This window comes from Carcharodon carcharias, chromosome 6 (genome assembly GCF_017639515.1).
Source record: "Carcharodon carcharias isolate sCarCar2 chromosome 6, sCarCar2.pri, whole genome shotgun sequence".
Taxonomy (NCBI): Eukaryota; Metazoa; Chordata; class Chondrichthyes; order Lamniformes; family Lamnidae; genus Carcharodon; species Carcharodon carcharias.
Window position 1 is genome coordinate 9,791,202 of NC_054472.1, and position 18,831 is coordinate 9,810,032.

At 42.5% G+C, this 18,831-nt stretch overlaps 1 protein-coding gene across 2 annotated transcripts in view; it reads left to right on the forward strand.

Moving 5' to 3' along the window:
- znf407 (zinc finger protein 407) overlaps positions 1-18,831 on the forward strand; it is a 427,383-nt gene that overhangs the window by 328,203 nt on the left and 80,349 nt on the right. Inside the window, exon 9 of one of the 2 annotated variants that reach the window (XM_041189573.1) lies at positions 6,284-6,808. The exons of the other annotated variant lie outside the window; for it this stretch is intronic. Within the exon in view, the coding sequence (XP_041045507.1) occupies positions 6,284-6,312 (29 nt within the window). The 3' untranslated portion in view covers positions 6,313-6,808. Of the gene's footprint in view, positions 1-6,283; positions 6,809-18,831 lie in introns of those variants that run through there. 2 annotated transcript variants of the gene reach the window in all.

Genomic DNA, 18,831 nt, shown 5'->3' on the forward strand with positions numbered 1-18,831 from the left:
CATTTTTTGTTTGATCTCAGTTACAATGCTACTCTTCTGAGAAAAACAGTTGAAGGTTTTTGGGATGTACAGGTATATTTTTGAATAAAAATTTAGAAATTCAAAAGCAACATAACGTGCCTTTAATGTGGAAAAGACATTGAGTGTAAATGATTAAGGGATGATCTAACTGAGCTGTTTAACATGATTAAAGAAACTGATATGGAAAAGAGAAACTATTTCCTCTGGTGAGGGGAGTTCTGTGTAAAGGGGCATAAACTTAAAATTAGAGCTAGACCATTCGAGGGCGATGTCAAGAAGCACAAAGAAACGTGGAAATACGGGACTCTCTTCCCCCAAAATGTAGTTCAGGTTATGGAAAAAAGCAAGTAAATGGAGTTATGATATTGATCAGTCATGATCTACTTGAATGACGGAATAGACTTTTATGGCATGGCGGATGGTAAATGCTGAGCTGCTCAAAACCCAGAGGGAAACTTACAGCCAAAACAGTTTTTGCAATTTGTATAGTATGAGGAGCGATTCTGAAATCAGGAAATGATGTCCCTTACGACTTTTGATGATTTTATAACAAAGTAAACATTTATTAAAAGAATAAAGAGAAAACAAATGAAACACAATTGCACTTAAATATACGAATGGCTTGACACGGTAAACAGTAATTTAAAACAGTTTCACAAATCTTAACTTAACTACCCTCGGATCTAACCTTCCCCTTTTCTGTTCAGCAACTATTCTTATAGATTTTAGAATCTATAGAAGTCTGGTCATTTTTACCACACAGTGCTTTTTCCTTGGGGTGCCCCCTGAGGTTGACAGCAATTGCTTCTTTCAGCCTGGCCTTGTTCACACTGTCTTCTGGGAGTTCTGACCAGCTACCATGCTGTCTTCTGGAAGATCTAAGCAGCTATATTGGCTTCAGTATTTCCTTAAATTCATTCTTTCCTTTTGACCTCTCTATTGTCTCAACCAGCATCTTCAGAAATGCTTTCTTTTCGGAATTATTTTTATTTTTTATTCATTCACAGGATGTGGGCTTCACTGGCTGGGCCAGCATTTATTGCCCATCCTTAGTTGCCCGTGAGAAGGTGTTGGTGAGCTGCCTTCTTGAACCGCTGCAGTCTATGTGGTGTGGGTACATCCACAGTGCTGTAAGGGAGGGAGTTCCAGGATATTGACCCAGGATTTGATTAAATTGTTCCTTACTTTAGCTCTTAGACTTGTAAAAGCAAACTTATCCTACCTTTACCTTATCTCCTTTCACCTTTTTACAACCTGCATATACCCCCTTTGAACTAACACAACTCAATTCAAAGCTATTCCTGTTATTGGGTTATGTAAAACTCTGATTGAAGTTCCCCTTGGTTCATTAACATGTCAAAATCACTGTTAGCTTAAGATCCTTGCAGTCACTCTAACTCTTAATCCAATTACCATATCTACAACCCCAACAGCCCAACTTCTAATACATAAGGAAATATGCCAGGGTTATTACCAGAAGAAAAATATTACATTTTTTTTGTTTTCTTGACAAGATTCAAGGGGCTCTTCCTGAGAACAACACCTCATCTTCTGTCTAGGCACTTTACAGCCTTCCGGACTGAATATTGAATTCAACAACTTTAGGTCGTGAGCTCCCTCCCCCATCCCCACCCCCTTTCTGTTTCCCCCTTCCTTTTTTTTGCAATAAATTATATAGATTTTTCTTTTCCCACCTATTTCCATTATTTTTAATATTTTAAAATCTTTTATGCTATCCCCACCCCCACTAGAGCTATACCTTGAGTGCCCTACCATCCATTCTTAATTAGCACATTCGTTTAGATAATATCACCAACTTTAACACCTATGTGTTCTTTTGTTCTATTGTTGTTGACATCTTTTGATGATCTGCTTCTATCACTGCTTGTTTGTCCCTACAACCACACCCCCCCTCCATTTCTCTCTCTCTCTCTCTCTCTCTCTCTCTCTCCGCCCTCCCCACATACTTTAAACCAGCTTATATTTCAACTCTTTCTTGGACTCGAACTCAAGTTCTGTCGAAGGGTCATGAGGACTCGAAACGTCAACTCTTTTCTTCTCCGCCGATGCTGCTGGACCTGCTGAGTTTTTCCAGGTAATTCTGTTTTTGTTTTGTACTTTAAAATAAACTGGATAAACAATTGACTTGAGATCAGGAACTGGCTAATGAGGGGGAAAGCAGAAAGGGCTAAAATATGCCACAAGCAAGGTGAAAAAGAAAACTGACAGGTGCGACTATGGTGGTTGGTGAGGCATTTGCTGGTGTCAAGCTGGGCAAAAGGCAGTCCAATCCCAATTTGTTGTCTCCAAACCTTTACAAGGCTTCTGGGCCTTTTTCTCCAACATCCTGGCTTCCTCCTCCTACTACTACTACTACTGGATCTTCTGAAAAATACCCTCCCCCTTAATACCCCTGGACTCTAAGATCCTAACCCAGAACCTGGAGCCTCATTCTGTGCTTTTAAACCCAAGACTATGCTCCTAGACGCTAAAACAATTTCAATACTACTGAAACATGGACCTCTCATCCCAATCCTCCCTGATCTAAAGACTGTCCCCTATTGCTTTAGACACTATGACATTTCTCTACACGTAGTACTGCCAGATCCCAGCACCTTTTCCCTAATGATTTCAGATCCTGTGACCTATCCCATAGCTCCTAGAAACCTGTGTGGAGTGTTCCTCGAACCCCCAGAACACCTTTCCAGTGTAACTTATTCATGGGAACTCCTCACCATATTGTTAGACCCCGAGTCCTCGTCTTGGGTTTGCTTCCCATTGTTCAGACTCTATAGAAGTCCAATCATTTTTATGACACAATGCCTTTTCCTTGGGGTGCCCTTTGAGGCTGACAGCAACTGCTTCTTTCAATCTGGCCTTGTTCACATTGTCTTCTGGGAGTTCTGACCAGCCACCCTACTGTCTTCTGGGAGACAGATCTCAGGGACACCTACAGAGCCAACGAGATGCTGACCTTGATAATACTTGGCATAACTACACTGTTCTGCCAAAACTTGCAATTCACTTTGAGCATCAAAGGGGCATCAGCTTGTGTGTGAGAGAAAGATCTTTATTTTTCTCTTCTCTAACTATTCTCCAAAATATTTCACTGTGCCAAGTATTGATATAATAGCATGAACGAAACTGCCCTAAATAGCAACGCCAGTCCTTCAGCTCCCCGAACCTGTTACTCTATTCAGTTAGATGATGGTTGAACTTTATCTCAATGCCATTTGCCTCCCTTTGTTCTGCATTCCTTGTTATTTTTTATTCATTCGCGGGATGTAGGCTTCGTTGGCTGGGCCGTCCCAAGTTGCCCTTGAGAAGATGGTGGTGAGCTGCCTTCTTGAATTGCTGCAGTCCATGTGTGCATGTAGGTACATCCACAGTGCTGTTAGGAAGGGAATTCCAGGATTTTGGATTTTTGGATTTTGGACATTTCCAGGATTTTGCCTTACCCAACAAAAGTATATCAAGCTCAGTCTTGAAAATTTCAAATCCACCGCCTTTTGTGGACTGTGTTCCAGATTTCCACTACCCTTGCAAGAAAAAACGAATCCTAGTTTCACTCTTTTAGTTTTAAGATTAGCCCCTCTTGTTCTAGATTCCCTCACCAGAGGAAATAATTTCTCATTGCCTAACCTTTTGAATCCCTTGATAATTTTAAACCCCTCGATTAGATCAATACTTAACCTTCTAAATTCAAAAGAACAGATGCCAGTTTAGGCCACCAATTCTCATAATTCAACCCTTTAAGCCCTGGTGAATTCTAGTTTAGTCTGCAATGTACCCCATGAAATATATCCTCCTTGAGGCCCAGTGCCCAGTGCTGCAGATGAGGAGTAGGACTAATTGGATAGCTTTTTCAGAGAATAGGCATAGGCACAACAGGCTAGATGGCCTCCTACTGTGCTGTGGAATTCTATGGGGCCTGACCAAGGCTTTGAACAACTGAATGATAATTTCTTCACTTTGAATTCCAACACCCTTGAGGTAGAGACCAATATCCCATCAATCAACGCAATCCCACAGGCCTTGTGGTGAACACATGTGTCTGTGAAATGTAAACAGAAACTGAGAGAAATGTACAACAAACCCCATAACTTCTGATACATTAGACAGGTTAACGCAACTTCACAGCAAAGAGTTGTGATTTTGATCCTAAGCTCATATTCTGCTCTGCCTTTTCTCGGTTTGATTCTCAACTGTGCCATTAGCTGAAGAAAATAACTGGTCTGAACTGACAACACAGCAAGAACTATTTACAATATCAGCTACCAATGGGGCCAGGAAGAAAAGTTCAACATTTGGGTGTTTAATGGGAAAGCTGAAATGGCTCTGCGGATTTGCAGAAAGAAATTTTCTTGAAAGAAAGAACTTGCATTTCTGTAGTGCCTTCTACTGCCTCAGGATGTCCCAAAGTGCTTTCCAGCCAATGAAATATTTTTGAATTGTAGGCATGTAAGAAACCCAGCAGAGAATTTGCCCAGAGCAGGCTTCCATAAATAACAAAGTGATAATGACCAGATTTATTTTTTTGGTGATTTGATTGAGGTAAGTATTGGTCAGGACACTGATGAGAACTTCCTTGCTGTTCCTCAAATAGTGCTGTTAGATCCTTTACATCCATCTGAGAGGGCAGATGGGACCTTGCCTTAACATCTCACCTTGGCACCTGCAATGCACTGCACTCCCTCAGTACTGCACTGGGAATGGCAGCCTAGATTTTGTGCTCTAATCTCTGGAGTGGGACTTGAACCCACAATCTTCTGCTTCAGAGGCAAGAGTGCTACCCGCTAAGTCATGGCTGACAATTTAACATAGTGCTCAGGAGTTTAATAGATCTTATGGTGGACATTTGAAGACTTGAAGCAAATGGTTGAATAGGAATTAGCAATTACAATTGAATAACATTTAAAAAGGTTATTTTACTGCCTATTTTTCTTCAACTTACATACTATTTTCTTTTTGTTCTCAAACCATTGCCATAGTCCCGAAACTAGGTTTCTTTTTATTCTTTCATGGATGTGGATGTTGCCTGCTAGGCCAGCATTTATTGCCCATCCCTAATTGCCCTTGAGAAGGTGGTGGTCAGCCACCTTCCTGAACCTCTGCAGTCCACGTGGTGTGGGTACACCCACAATGCTCCTAGGAAGGCATTCCAGGATTTTGACCCAGTGACAATGAAGGAGTGACGATATAGTTCCAAGTCAGGATGGTGTGTGACTTGGAAGGGAACTAGTAGGTGGTGGCGTTTGCGTGCGTCTGCTGCCATTGTCCTTCTAGGTGGTAGAGGTTGTGGGTTTGGAAGGTGCTGTCAAAGGAACCTTGGTGAGTTGCTGAGTATCACTGCATTCAATAATGTTAATAGACAGCCATTAGCATTGATAGGTCAGCTGCAGGGCACATGGGTGAACTGGATTCCCAAGCAGTTAAATAAGTATGCAACAACTTGCTTATCAAGTTTGCCAGTGAGGTCTACCAACGGTCTAGATTTTTCTTGATTGATTGAATTCAAATTCCACTATTTGCCATTGGTGGGATTTGAACCCAGGACCTGGGTCTCTGAATGCTCTTCCAGTGAGAATGCCACTACACCACCACCTCCTAAAATGATAGTTTCATGGTCACCATTACTGAGACTAGCTTCTGATTCCAAATTTATTAATTGAATTTAAATTCCATCACCTGCTGTGGTGGGATTTGAACCCATGTCTTCAGAGCATTAGCCTGGGTCCCAGGATTACTAATCTAGTGACATTACCACTATGCCACCCCCTGCAGTCTAATTGCAGAGCAACAATTAACAAATGGAGGGCAAAGACCAGAGGTATGTGTAAACGGGAAGGATATAATTAAAGCAAAAACTCAGGGAAAGAAACTGGTCCTTATTAGTTCAAAAATGCTTACACATGCTTGCATTTTCTCTTCATTGTTATTTTTAAAATGCATCTCAGATCTCCATGGACATTTTTAACACCAGAGCTCTCAAATTTCAGTATTACTTATTTATAACTGTATTGTTCACCTGGAAGATAGAAAAATATACTTAAAAATAATGCATTGAGTGAATTCAGGTACATAAGAGCCTAAAGGGCATGTACATGAGTAATTGAACCCAGGTCCTATAGTGTAGTCCTTTATAAGTATGTCTTGCATTATCTTGAGGGTTTCTTTGAAACCTTAAAAGAACATAATTTTCATTTGGGACTGAAAAAGGATGTATAGACCAGTGCCAATTTCCTGAATGTGTATTTCCCAGGCTTGGAGACGCATCCACCAGGAGCATGAGTTGAGAAACTGCAGGTGCACTTGGACAGTACACCCATACTCAGCTGATATGTATTCCCAGAAGGCAAGGCTTTAAGCCAGGAAGGTTCATTCAGGAAAACACCTCTTACAGCTCTGAAGACCATGGGAGCCAGGAAGAGGCTAAAAGACAGAAAAGTGCAGAGTACAAGAGACAAAATACTGGACAGGACAAGAGAGCAAATAAGATGTACAGAATGGTGAAACATTGCATTGATTTTTAGGACATTTTTCTAGAGGGTTTTGGTTTATTTTGCAGATTGTTGTAATTAAGAGACTACACTTTAAAATTAATGAGTTTTCTCTCACGGCTATGTTCTAACGCACTGATTCAATTTTTGGATGAGGTATCAGTAGGTTTGGTAATACTTGAATATTGCTAAAAAGAGAGACATGTTGCCGAAGCTTTTCATCATACATTCATCAGGACAAATGCAAGAATGCCAAATTTCGAACAATGACTACAATTTATACTACAGGAGAAATATTTATTTGATCTAAATCAGATTTTAATTGATATATAAATATAATTATAAATTGCTTAGTTTAATTCCACTTAAGTAACCTAATCTTAATAACAGAATTGGCCAGTACTGGCTATCATCTCTCGATTTTTGTCACTATTAATCATTGTTGATGTTATGAGATGAAGCAAATAAAATGGGAGGAGGCTTGTGTGGAGTGTGGAACATAGACCTATTGCCCCAGATGACCTGCTTCTGTGCTGTAAATTCTATGCATATCTATGTAATTAATGCAGTACATCTAGTAGCTTCCCTGCTCTCTCCCCACAACCCCTGCCCTTAATCCTCTAAGATGCTGAGTTGAAGTATCTCCCTCCTTAATGTACACTGTGATGTTAGTATAATAATTTTCATAATATTGTTCTGTTTTATTGTGAAGTAGGTTTATGGGGGTAAGTATAGTTGGATCTGTGTGTGATTAAATTACATTTGGAGTCAAGTAGACTGCAAGTTTGAAATCATCAAAAGAAGTTAAGTGCATTACATGCTAATGGGTAAACATGGATGCTGTTTAAGCATGTAAGGTACGAAGGGAATTTACATTTTTAGATAAATTAAGAGATTTGGGTTTCAAAGGGTTCTTAATCTGTTTTTACAACTAGCCAGATGAGCAAGGCTAAGGAATGTATTTATCTTTCCCAAAGGTTACTGACAATACGTTGACACCATGAAAGCTTTTATGTTATAAGAAAGATACAGTTTCAAAGACATATGGAACAATAGAATTTATATATTAAAAAGAGAGAAACTTATGTAAAGGAGAATGAAAGGCTATGACACAGAAGGCCATGTAAGATCTAACAGGAATGTGTGAAATAGCCTTAATGTAGCCTCCAGTATTTATACATAAGTCTGCTATGAAATGAAACTGAAGTTGGGGAAAGCCTTTTGGAATTCCACTGTCAAGTGGGAATTGTGTTAATTTGCTGTCTCTGTTTTAAATCTAAAATCTATTTTGGACCGTTGCCTTAAGTGGGGTGTAACTGGGGGTCAAATTAATTAGGAATTTTAGGAGTTATTATAGTAGCAAGTAATTGTAGTCTTATGTATATGCTTGACATCTTTTATTTTGTGAATAAATATTTTAATTTAATTTTTTAAATCTCTAAAGATTTTGGTGGACTTATTACTTCTGAATTCAGTGCACATATCTCGTAATAAATACAAATTGCAAAACCATTGTGATAGCGCGACCAAGTTTCCCTCATGGATTTGGTCCACACCTGGCACATATCATCTGTCATAACACTTTAGGTTTCTTAAAACCAAAGCTTCCTGCTTTCTAGAGTTATTGCTCTGGGTTTCTCCAAATGGATGTAGCAAATATCTTCCCTCACCATGTTGCTTGTCGTGATAACACTGCTAGCCATCTTCTGATAATAGCGCAAACTGTATTATTCTTTCTTAAACTAGGATCAGGATCTAATTAAATCAAATGTGTTCCAAGCTAGATTGGAGAGAGCACATTCCTTACGTTAGAATTCCCAGGTAGACCCCTCAACACTCTCGACTATGATGTGGCAGCTCCATGTCAGGTTGCACAATGCATCTGTTGGTGCAGTTCTAAGTCCTTCCCCTAAAGGCTGGGGCATTGGGGCTTTTTATCTCAATACTCTTGAGCAGTGCCTTGACTATGGTTTGTCCTCTGGCTATCTCTGTCCTCTGCTACTGCCATCTCCTACTACTGCCATCTCCTGCTTGCTTGTGAGATGAGTGTCATCCTGTGCAGACCCCTCCAACTCAGGTGCTGCTCTCTATGCTGTTACATGTTGAGGTCCAAGGTAGTGGCATTTGAGACTCACCCAAGCTCTGATTGGCCTGATTTTTGCAGAGGACCTTGCAAGGAGATGAAAGATTGAATGAATAAAGAAAACAAAAAACTTGAATTTCTACATATCATCTATTGATTTCAGATTTTAAGTTACTAACTGAGCTAGCATTTACTACTTTTTTGAGGGAGAAAGTTTTACATTTCATGTGAAGAAAAGTTTCCTAACTTCTTTACTGAATGACCTGGCTCTGATTTTGAGGTTATGTCCCCTAGTCCTACAAGGATAAAAGATTTTTCTTTATTCCCCCATCAATTTCTTTCAATATCCTTAAAACTCAACAAAATCATAAGGAGTTGCAATGGGGAATGGGTGGGGAAGGGGTGGTGATATTGGTAAATGATGCTTATTCTTTCATGGGATGTTGGTGTTGCTGGCAAGACCAGCATTTGTTGCCCGTCCCTAATTGCCCTTGAACTGAGTGGCTTCCTCGGCCATTTCAAATGGCAGTTAAAGGTCAACCACATTGCTGTGGGTCTGGAGTCACATGAAGGCCAGACCAGGCAAGGAAGGCAGATTTCCTTCCCTGAAGGGCATTAGTGAACCAGATGGGTTTTTACAACAATCAGTGATAGTTGTCATGGTCACCATTACTGAGACTGGCTTTTTATATTCCAGATTTATTAATTGGATTTAAATTCCACCAGCTGTTGTGGTGGGATTTGAACTCATGTCCCCAGAGCATTTCAACTATGACATCATCTCCCAATAGATGCAAAGATGTGATGTCTAGAATGCTTCATGATAAAAAGTAATACCTACCTTGGTCGAAGTGCAAGACCCTGAAATTTTGTGGTGCGTTGAAGCCATATTCTTGGAGGGGGGCGCGGGGCCACATGGTTAACACCTCACTGACATGTTCCAAAAGGAAACATTTGCAGACCACAAGGAAAGAGCAGAAGGAGTGAGGCTAATTGGATAGCCTTGATAATCTTTCAAAGATCCAGCATGGGCACGATGGATTGAATGGTCTCCTCTTGTACTCTGTTCTTCCAGGCCAGCCTGCAGGATCTTTGAGTCATGATTGAAAGCAACCTGGAGGTCCTTTGTGTGTCATCAGCCCCTGCACTAAAATTTCCAGCACTGCCTGTGAGAAATACAAGTGCCCGTTCTCATGACCTACCTCACTTTCTGATCTCCCTGTCTGCAATGCTAACCTGACACCCTCACTTTAAGAGAAGGGCGCTCTTCACTGTTATGTTGAAAAGCATGTGGGCAGCTCGATTGTGATAGAATAACGAGGCCCATCTGTCAAAACAGATCCAGCCTCTCACGGTTGAGTGATGAGGTCCAGTCTGAAGCCACTTCTGCCAAGAAGTGAAAATCAACAACTTGCATTTATATAGCACCCCTAACATAGTAAAATGTCCCAAGGCTTCACAAGAGCGTTATCAGACAGGCATTTGATACCGAGCCACACGAGGTGAGTGAAAGGTTGCTCAAAGAGGTGGTTTGTAAGGAGTGTCTTAAAAGGGGAGAGAGAGAGTGATAGAAAGGTGGAGAGGTTACTTAGAGAATTCCAGAGCTTGGGGTCTCAGCAGCTGAAGGTTCGGCCGCCAAGGGTAGAGCAATTGAAATCAGGGATGCACAAGAAGTCAGAATTGGAGGCGCGCAGATATCTCGGAGGGTTGCGGGGTAAGAGGAGATTGCAGAGATAGGGAGGGGTGAGGCCATGCAGGGATTTGAAAACAAGGAGGAGAATTTTAAAATCAAGAAGTTGCTTTACCAGGACCCAATATCAAATCTAGAAGAATGTGTAACTTGGGTACAAGAAGTTCAATGGCTTCTCAGTCTTTAAGGCCTATTTAGTCTGTGTCCATAAAAGCAATTGCCTTTAATGTCTGATTGATTTCCTGTATGCAACTTATCCTCGCAGGGAGCTTTTCAAGGCTGAGCCAGCAGGTTGATTGTACGCTTGTTACCTGTATGTAATCCAGTACCGAAGTACCCTGTTCACAAAGCCTGGATTTCCTGAACTGTCAGTCAAAGGAATCAGCACAAAAACTGGAGCTCCAGAACTAAATAAACAATGAGAGAATTTTCTATGCTGTCAGTAACCTTTCACAGGTAATTTAACGGCCTTTGACTATAAGCTATAGGTATCTGCTCAGTACGGAATCTGACATTCTCTCTGCCATGTTCTGACAATAGCTTTGTGCGTATCTCTTGCTGTGGTTCACTGGATTCCTGTGTGTTAACGGTGAAGTTCAGTGTTGCCATTTTGCCAGATGTTCACCCTGCACTCTTGTCACACGCAAGTCAAGATTCCCACTGATGAGTTGCTTTGGATCACCTTAAAATCTTTTGAGCTGCAAGGTTCTTTGTTGGCTCTGGGGAAGAAAGAAACATTTGACATGTTCTAGGTTCTGCAATTTACATTGAATTGTACAGCACAGAAACAGAGCATTTGGCCTGACTGGTCTTTGCTGGTGTTTGCTCCACACAAGCCTCCCCCGATTCTATTTCATCTCATCATATCAGCATATCCTTCTATTCCCTTTTCCCTCTTCTAGCTTCCCCCTAAAATGCACCTATGGCCTGAATTTTTCAGTTGGTGGGTTGGCTTGGCAGGAGAAGGCGGGGGCGGTCATGGAGCCGATTGCCACCCGCCGCCAGCTCCGTGCCACCGTTTTACATGAGCAGGCCAATTAAGGCCCACCCAGTGTAAGACATGAGCCGTGGCGCTCAGCACTACCTGTGCGGGCAGGGGGAGGAGGGAGAGTCGGGACTAGCACTCTTTCGCACGCGTGTGCGTGAAAGAGCGCTTCGATCTCCCTCAGTGAGATTGAACCAATACTGAAATGATTAAATGAACGGAAACAATAATTAATTAAACATGTCCCCTTGTGTCACATGGGATGGAACATGTTTTCATATCTCGGAAATTTTTTTAATTTTAATTAAAGCTTTAGGGAACCCCATCCTGCCCGTGGATGATGTTTCCTAAAAAACGTGAAGGCCGCTTGGCCTTTTCGCCTGCCCGCCAACCTTAAGGCTGGACGGGCAGCGTCAACAATCACGTTATTAGCTTCGTTAATGGCCTTAATAGGCTGTTTAGGTATCGCTGGGCACGCAGCCGACTCTGCCGCGCGCCCACCGAATGAAACATCAGGACGCAGCGCAGTGACGTTGGTCACATGCCCGACATCATCGCGTTTCACTTTACCCGTCAGCATGTCCGACCCACCCCCCGCACGCCGACTGAGAGATCCTGCCCTATGAGTTTTTTTGGAAGGTTTTTGCTGAGCAAAGGTTTACTGAGTGAGAGGAGGTCTGGCCAGCAGAATGGGGCTGCATTACGCTTTGAGGAACTGTACAAACTGCTGTCAAAATATGTTTCATTTAGCGTGCGGAAAGGACCCAATGAGAAATTTTGATGGAAAATAACGGGCCTTAAGCGTCTGCTCCTGACTTGCTTGATTTGTGCATGTACAACGCTCATGATAAAACCACGATTTAAAAAGAAACTCCTGAAGTGAAATCTTTGGTACAGGATATTCTCATTATAGTGATCGCAGTCAGATAGTTGATTGTACTCAGTTCTTCCATATCAGTACTCCCCACCCTTGCCGATTCCACCACTTTATTTTAATAGCCTGATATACTTGCCAGTAGGTGGCAGCATGTTGGAATTAGCTCTTGGCTCATGTCATTTGTACAAAATGATTGTTAAGGTAGAATTCCACAAAGTCGTAATCATTGAAAACCCATTTCAATATATGTTTTCAATTTTTGTTATAAATAACAACAAAGCTGGGACTCTTCTCCTTAGGGCAGGTAAGATTTAAAAGAGGTGCTCAAAATTATGAAGGGTTTTGATGGAGTGGATAGACTGTTCCGTTGACAGGTGGGTAGGTAGCAAGAGGGCGCAGATTTAGGATAATTGGCAAATGTACAAGAGGGGAGATGAGAGTTTCTTTTATGCTGTGAGGTGTTGTGCTCTGCAAAGCAGAATCAGTAGAAACTTTCAAAAAGGAATGGGATATACTTGAAAATGAGAAATCTGCAGGGCTTTGAGAAAAGACAAGTGGAGTGGGACAAATTGAATAGCTCTTTCAAAGAGCCGACACAGGTACGATAAGCCAAATGACCTCCTTCCATGCGCTACCATTCTATGACATTGAGAGAAATCTATTGAATTGATGGCACTCAAATGTCCACGTCATGAATGACATACTGTGCTGTTAAAATTTTTGAATCATATACTTAGGGTTATTGAAGCACATGTTTTACAACCAGCAGCCATTGAGGCAGGTGCTACAGCATTGTTTGAAGGAGAATTGTTTGAAGAGGATGAATGTGGGGAAAGTACAACAAAATGGGATTGGAGTAAATGGATTCAGTTGAAGGGCTTGACCAGCAAGCCCTAGCACAGGTAATGCAGTCGAAAAAGAGTCCCTTCTGTGCATCACTTTCCAGGATAATGTTGTACTGTGCAAAATTCAGAATTGAACATTTTTTGCTCTTTTAATTTAACTATATGAAAAAAACTAGTAACCAGAGAACCAACAGATTTTAAAAAGACTTGTAGCAGAAACAAACACTTCCCTCCTTCTCTGGAATTGCTAATCATATCAAGAAACTACATGTAATAACTAAAATCACTAAACATTAGTTGGATGGTATTAAAATAGTTTTGATAGCTTTTATAGATCAACTACATATTTTGTTTTTGTTATTTCTCCCAGTATTTCCAAAACCGCTACTTCAGAATAAGAATGTTAAAAGCTGAACCTGTCTCATTGTGCGCTTATTATTGGACAGAAAAAAACATTTTTTAATTAGGTGCCAACCGTGGCTCAGTTGGTAGCAAGCTTTCCTTGGAATCGAAAGGTTGTGGATTCAAGTCCCACTCCACAAACTTGAGCACAAAACCCAGGGACACACTTCCATTTAGGGTTGCCAACCCTCCAGGATTGTCCTGGAATCTGCAGGAATTGAAGATCAATCTCTAGGACACTGCTGTGCAATCCTGGAGAAAAATAATCAGGACACCAACAAAGAAATTTTTTTTTTGGTCAATTTTCTTTGAACATTTCTCTACCAGCTGTAAAAATACTGAAAATGGCAGGTCAGAGGTGGGGGGATGGGGTGGGGAAGGCTGTTTGGCTGACAGCCAAGCATCACCCAATTGGGTAATGAGTCATCTTGCTTTACAATTGGATTGGGAAGGCAATACGTCACAAGGATGGACGTATTGGCCAATTCATGGCTGGAGCATGGGGGAAAATCATGTGATGGAATCTCCAGAGATACATTTAATCACAGTTGGCAACTCTGCTTCCAGTGCAGTACTGAGGGGGTTCAAACAACCTTCAAATAACTTTTGCTCTGGTTATTACCGCATCGCTGTTCGTGTCAGCTTGCTGTGTGTAAATAGACTGCCACGCTTCTGACATTACAACAGTATCTCCACTTCAGAAAATACTTCATTGGCTGTACAGCATGTTGGGACATCTGCAGCCATGAAAGGTGCTACATAAATGCAAGCTTACTTTTTGCTTTACTAGTTCTCAAGGTCTGGATTTTCAGCTGCAATGAGGTGGGAATTCTGCTCACTGTGCCCTGACTTAGAGCATTTTTCCAGGATCAGAGTTACCCTGAAGAAGCAACAGTTGGCCCCAGTCACCTTCTATAGGGCTATGGGCTACAGCCTCCAGGCTTGTCCTTGTGTTTCCAGGCATTAAAGACTAATCTTCTGGACACTGCTTCCAGCAGCCCTGGCGAAAAATTCTAAGAGTAGTGAATAAAGTGAGAGTTATTTTTGCTTGGCTTTGAACAGTGATGGTGATGGGGGCGGTGGGGGTGGGGGAACAAGGCTGTTTACCTGACAAGTCAAGAATCATCCAATCGGTTCAGAAAAAATCTGTTTGATTTCCAATGGGCAGGAAGGCGGGGCTCCACAATGATGGGCATGTTGGATAACCAATGGTGTGAGTGTGGCTCTAGTTGGAGGCAGTAGGATCATGTGACAGTACCTCCAGGAATACGTCCAATCAGCACTGAGGTTGGTTGCAATGTTCCCTTTAACCTCTGTTTGCTGAGCCTGGCAGCATGGTACATTTAAGACTGACGTGCAGCTGTGCCTGTTAAAGGGAACGTTGCTTGTGTGTGACCTGTTGGTTTTTTTGTGTGGTGCATTCCCACTTGCTCATGCAGCTTAGAGAGAAAATTGGTTGTGTGCCAAATGCCAAAAATCTTGAAATTTGCTTTCTAATTGTTTAACCTATGCAAGGGACCTCCCACATGGTTGCATTGGTAATCTGTGCCTTAAATTTTCAAACCCACACCCCACCCTTCCCCATGCCAGTTAAGGTGATGCATGGATGCCAGTAAAATGTGTCAGTGTTTCTTAACACCTAGCAAATGCTAATGCATGCCTGAAGGTGGTTTGTCATTTGATTCATTGTTTTCATTTACATCTCGTTATAATGTGTTGACCCATATTTGGCAGAGATTTAAGTCGACTGATGTCACTTCCAGTAGAAAATGCCACAAATGGCAGGTGATCGGTGGGTGGGTGCGGGCATGGGGAGCTGTTAGAGTGAGGGAAAATATCCCAGCTCGCTTCATTCAAGTTAGGGCATGGAGTTGGTGTTATTCGATGCTAAAATCTAGGCTTGGGACGATAGAAATAAATCCTACTGTTTGAAAATGCCAACGGGTAAGCAACGTACTGATTCACAGGAACATAGGAAGTAGGAACAGGAGTAGGTCATCTGGCCCCTCAAGCCTGCTCTGCCATTCAACAAGATCGTGGCTCAACTTCTACCTCAACGCCATTTTCCCACACTTTCCCCATATCCCTTGGTTTCTTTAATATGGAAAAATCTATTGATCTCTGTCTTCAAAATACACAACGGGCAGGATCTTTAGGTCGATGAGCGGGGGGGTGGGGGGGCACGTAAAATAACGCGAGATGACATCGGGCGGAGCTCCCGACGTCACCCCGCGGCATTTCAAGTTTCAGGTCGGCCAGGGCACAGCTGAATCAGCTGTGCGCCCACCAACCTGTCAACAGCCTATTGAGGCCATTGACAAAGTCAGTAACCTTATTAATGGACCTGCCAGTCCAACCTTAGGGTTGGCGAGCAGGCCGGGAACCCTGGTGGGTTTCAGAAAAAGCATGAAACCTCCTCCACAGGCGGGATGAGGTTTCATGAGGGTTTTAAAAAAATTAATAAATGGATATATTTAATGTTAAATGGAACAGAAAGGGTAAATCTGGAGTACCACTTCTAAGTAAACATTGGAATGGGTTGGGCTTAAATTCGAAATAGTGAAAAGCAAATTTGGAACTGATATCAGGAAGTTCTTCACACAAAGGTAGATCAAAGCACTCTCGGCTGAGGGAATCCCCTCCCCCGCCCGCACAGGGAGTGCAAAGCGCTTCCTGGCGGACGTCGCAGTGGGCGGGCCTTAATTGGCCCACCCACGTAAAATGGCGGCATGCCCCCGGGTGGTGCCGCCGATCGGAGACGCGTATGCCTGCGCCCACTCCTGCACTTCCCCCCCCCAATAGAGGGGGGAATTCTTCCCGATGCCTGAGCCTCGATAGCTCGCTGGGGTGGGGAACTCCAAAGATTCACCACCGTCTGAGTGAAAAAATTCCTCCTAATCTCATTCCTAAATGGCCTACCTCTTATTCTGAGTCTGTGACCCTTGGTTCCAGACACCCTAACCAGGAAAAACGTCTTTCCTGCATCTACCCTGTCGAGCTGTGTAAGAATTTTGTACATTTCAATGAGATCACCTCTCACTCTTCTAAACTCTAGGGAATACAGGCCCAGTGCCCTCAATCTCTCCCTACAGGACAATCCCACCATCCTAGGGATCAGTCTAGTGAACTTCAACTGACAATACCTTCAACTAACAACAACATCGAAGGTAGTTTGTTTTTTAAGCATATATATATATATTTTACTTTTATGTTCAGTCAAAGAAACATCAAGAAGATCCACTGGAAATGTTGGAGTTAAGTGGAATGATGCTTATGCAGATACCAGTGAGTAAATGATGTATAACTTGGAATTCATTCACATGATGTATCCAAATGCAAAGCAAAGGTTAGCAGATCAGTAGTGGAATTATATTTCTTATGACAACTAACAAAATACCATGTTTGTAAAAGGAATATAAAAGACAAGAGATGTGTTCTGCTTCCTATCAAGGGATGAGCAGACCTGTCAATACCAGTGCATCACAAAGATTGCAATAAGCCAGCAGTACAGTTTGGTTGGGAAATCTTCATGTAACAAACGTGAGACAACTGCACCCTTAAACTATGGCTGACTCGCCAAGTTTACAAATGATAAAAGAGGCCATGTGATTTTTTACACAGCAAGTGGTTAGGATTTGAAATGCATTCCCTGAAAGGGCGGTGGATACCGATTCAATATTAGCCTTCAAAAGGGAATTGGATGAATACTTGAAGGAGAAAAAATTGCAGGGAAATGGGGAAAGAGCGAATGGGAGGGACTAACTGGATTGCTCCTCAAAAGGACCAAAACCTACCTGATGGGCAGAATGGCCTCCTTCTAGCCGCACTATTGTATGACTCTAAAAGCATCTTGGGATGTTTTCCCCAGTTAAAGGCGCTATGTAAATACAAGTTGTTGATGGTGATGACAATGACACCAATTTAAACTGGCCATGTGGCCTTAGGGAGTTTTGAGGGTTTTCATGCAGCTTGGATTTTTGGTCAGGGATGGGGAGCGTGCTGAAATAGGCATCGGGGAGGCTGCCAAATACAGACGTGGGCTCAGTGCAAGGCCTGCCTCTGTGCTCTGGCATTGTGTTTAAATAAATAATTTAAAAAAACAAAATACATCCCTCCAACCCTGACCTTCCCACGCACTCCCAATGCCTCATCCATGCCAAGCCATATCCCCCACCTGCCCCTCATGGCCCTTCAAATCCCCATGCCAAAGCAATACCGCCACCAAGCCCCCCATCTACCACCCTTTTCCCTTACCTCCTCCATGTGAACTCACCTAGGATCCTTGAACACACCCTGGACAGCTTTGACACTTCCTCGAAAGTTCCTTGATAGCTGGACAGTTTCCTGAGTGTTCCTTAATGGCTTGACAATTCCTCAACAGCTGGAACAGTTCCTCAACAGCTGGGACAGCTCCCTGACAGCTTGACAGTTCCAGTGAATTTGTATATAAAAAGTACATAATCATGTTCAATTCTAACAATTCCAAAGGGTGCCGTACTTCTCCCAAAGGTGTCCCAGGACCCTTCCAAAGAGGTACCTTATCCCTCCAAAACCTGGCTATCCAAAGAATCCACCAAGTTCATACGTCCTCTTGCCTGGCCTAATCTGCACACCGCAAGATTCACGCAGCTAGAGTTCAAAAATTGGAAGTCAGTGGAGGTAGATGGTGATTTAAATGGCTAGCTGCCTCCCTGATTCGCACATGTGCAAACCCCAGCCCTGCCCCAGCAAAGACGGGAAATGCCATGTTCTGGGGTGAGACTTAGAAATTTTGGCCATTGCCGGGATTTTCACCACCATGGAGCGCCTCTCCATCATGGTAGAAATCTGGGCCATAGTATCAGTTTGTTGCTCAGAGGGTAACAGTGGAATTTTGTCCCCGTGTGTCATGTGCTCCTTTCCTTTGTGGGTTTCCCTACATCATTCAGCCACTGTTGGCAGGTAAGACTTCCTACAAGGCTGCTCGTGAACAAGAGCGATTGACGTTCATTGGAGACAAATTGCCTTCAGTCCAGAGTTCATTCTATATAATCTCGAGCGGCATCCTGAGTTCTAGAACCACAATGTTGAAGCACACTAACTTGTTAAAGAAGAAAAAACTTGTATATTACTCATTAAATTTTAGTAAGGGACATTGCAAGCATGGTAACCATTATAAGGGACATAGGCCTGAATTTTGTAAAGACAGTGAGGGTCTCCGGCTTAGCCAAAATGGTGCCGGAACCCCAATTCCTTAAAATTCTGACCCCAAAACCGGCTCCCACCATTTTCGCCAGTGGAGTGGGAACGGTGGTGGGTTGTAGTTTGCACATCTGTTATTCACCAAGGCAGCTGCACATGTTAAAGTGCAGCTGCCTTCAAACAGATCCAATTTTCATAAGTGGGATGTTGAAAACACAACTTGTGGCCTTTACGCTTTCCAGGAGAA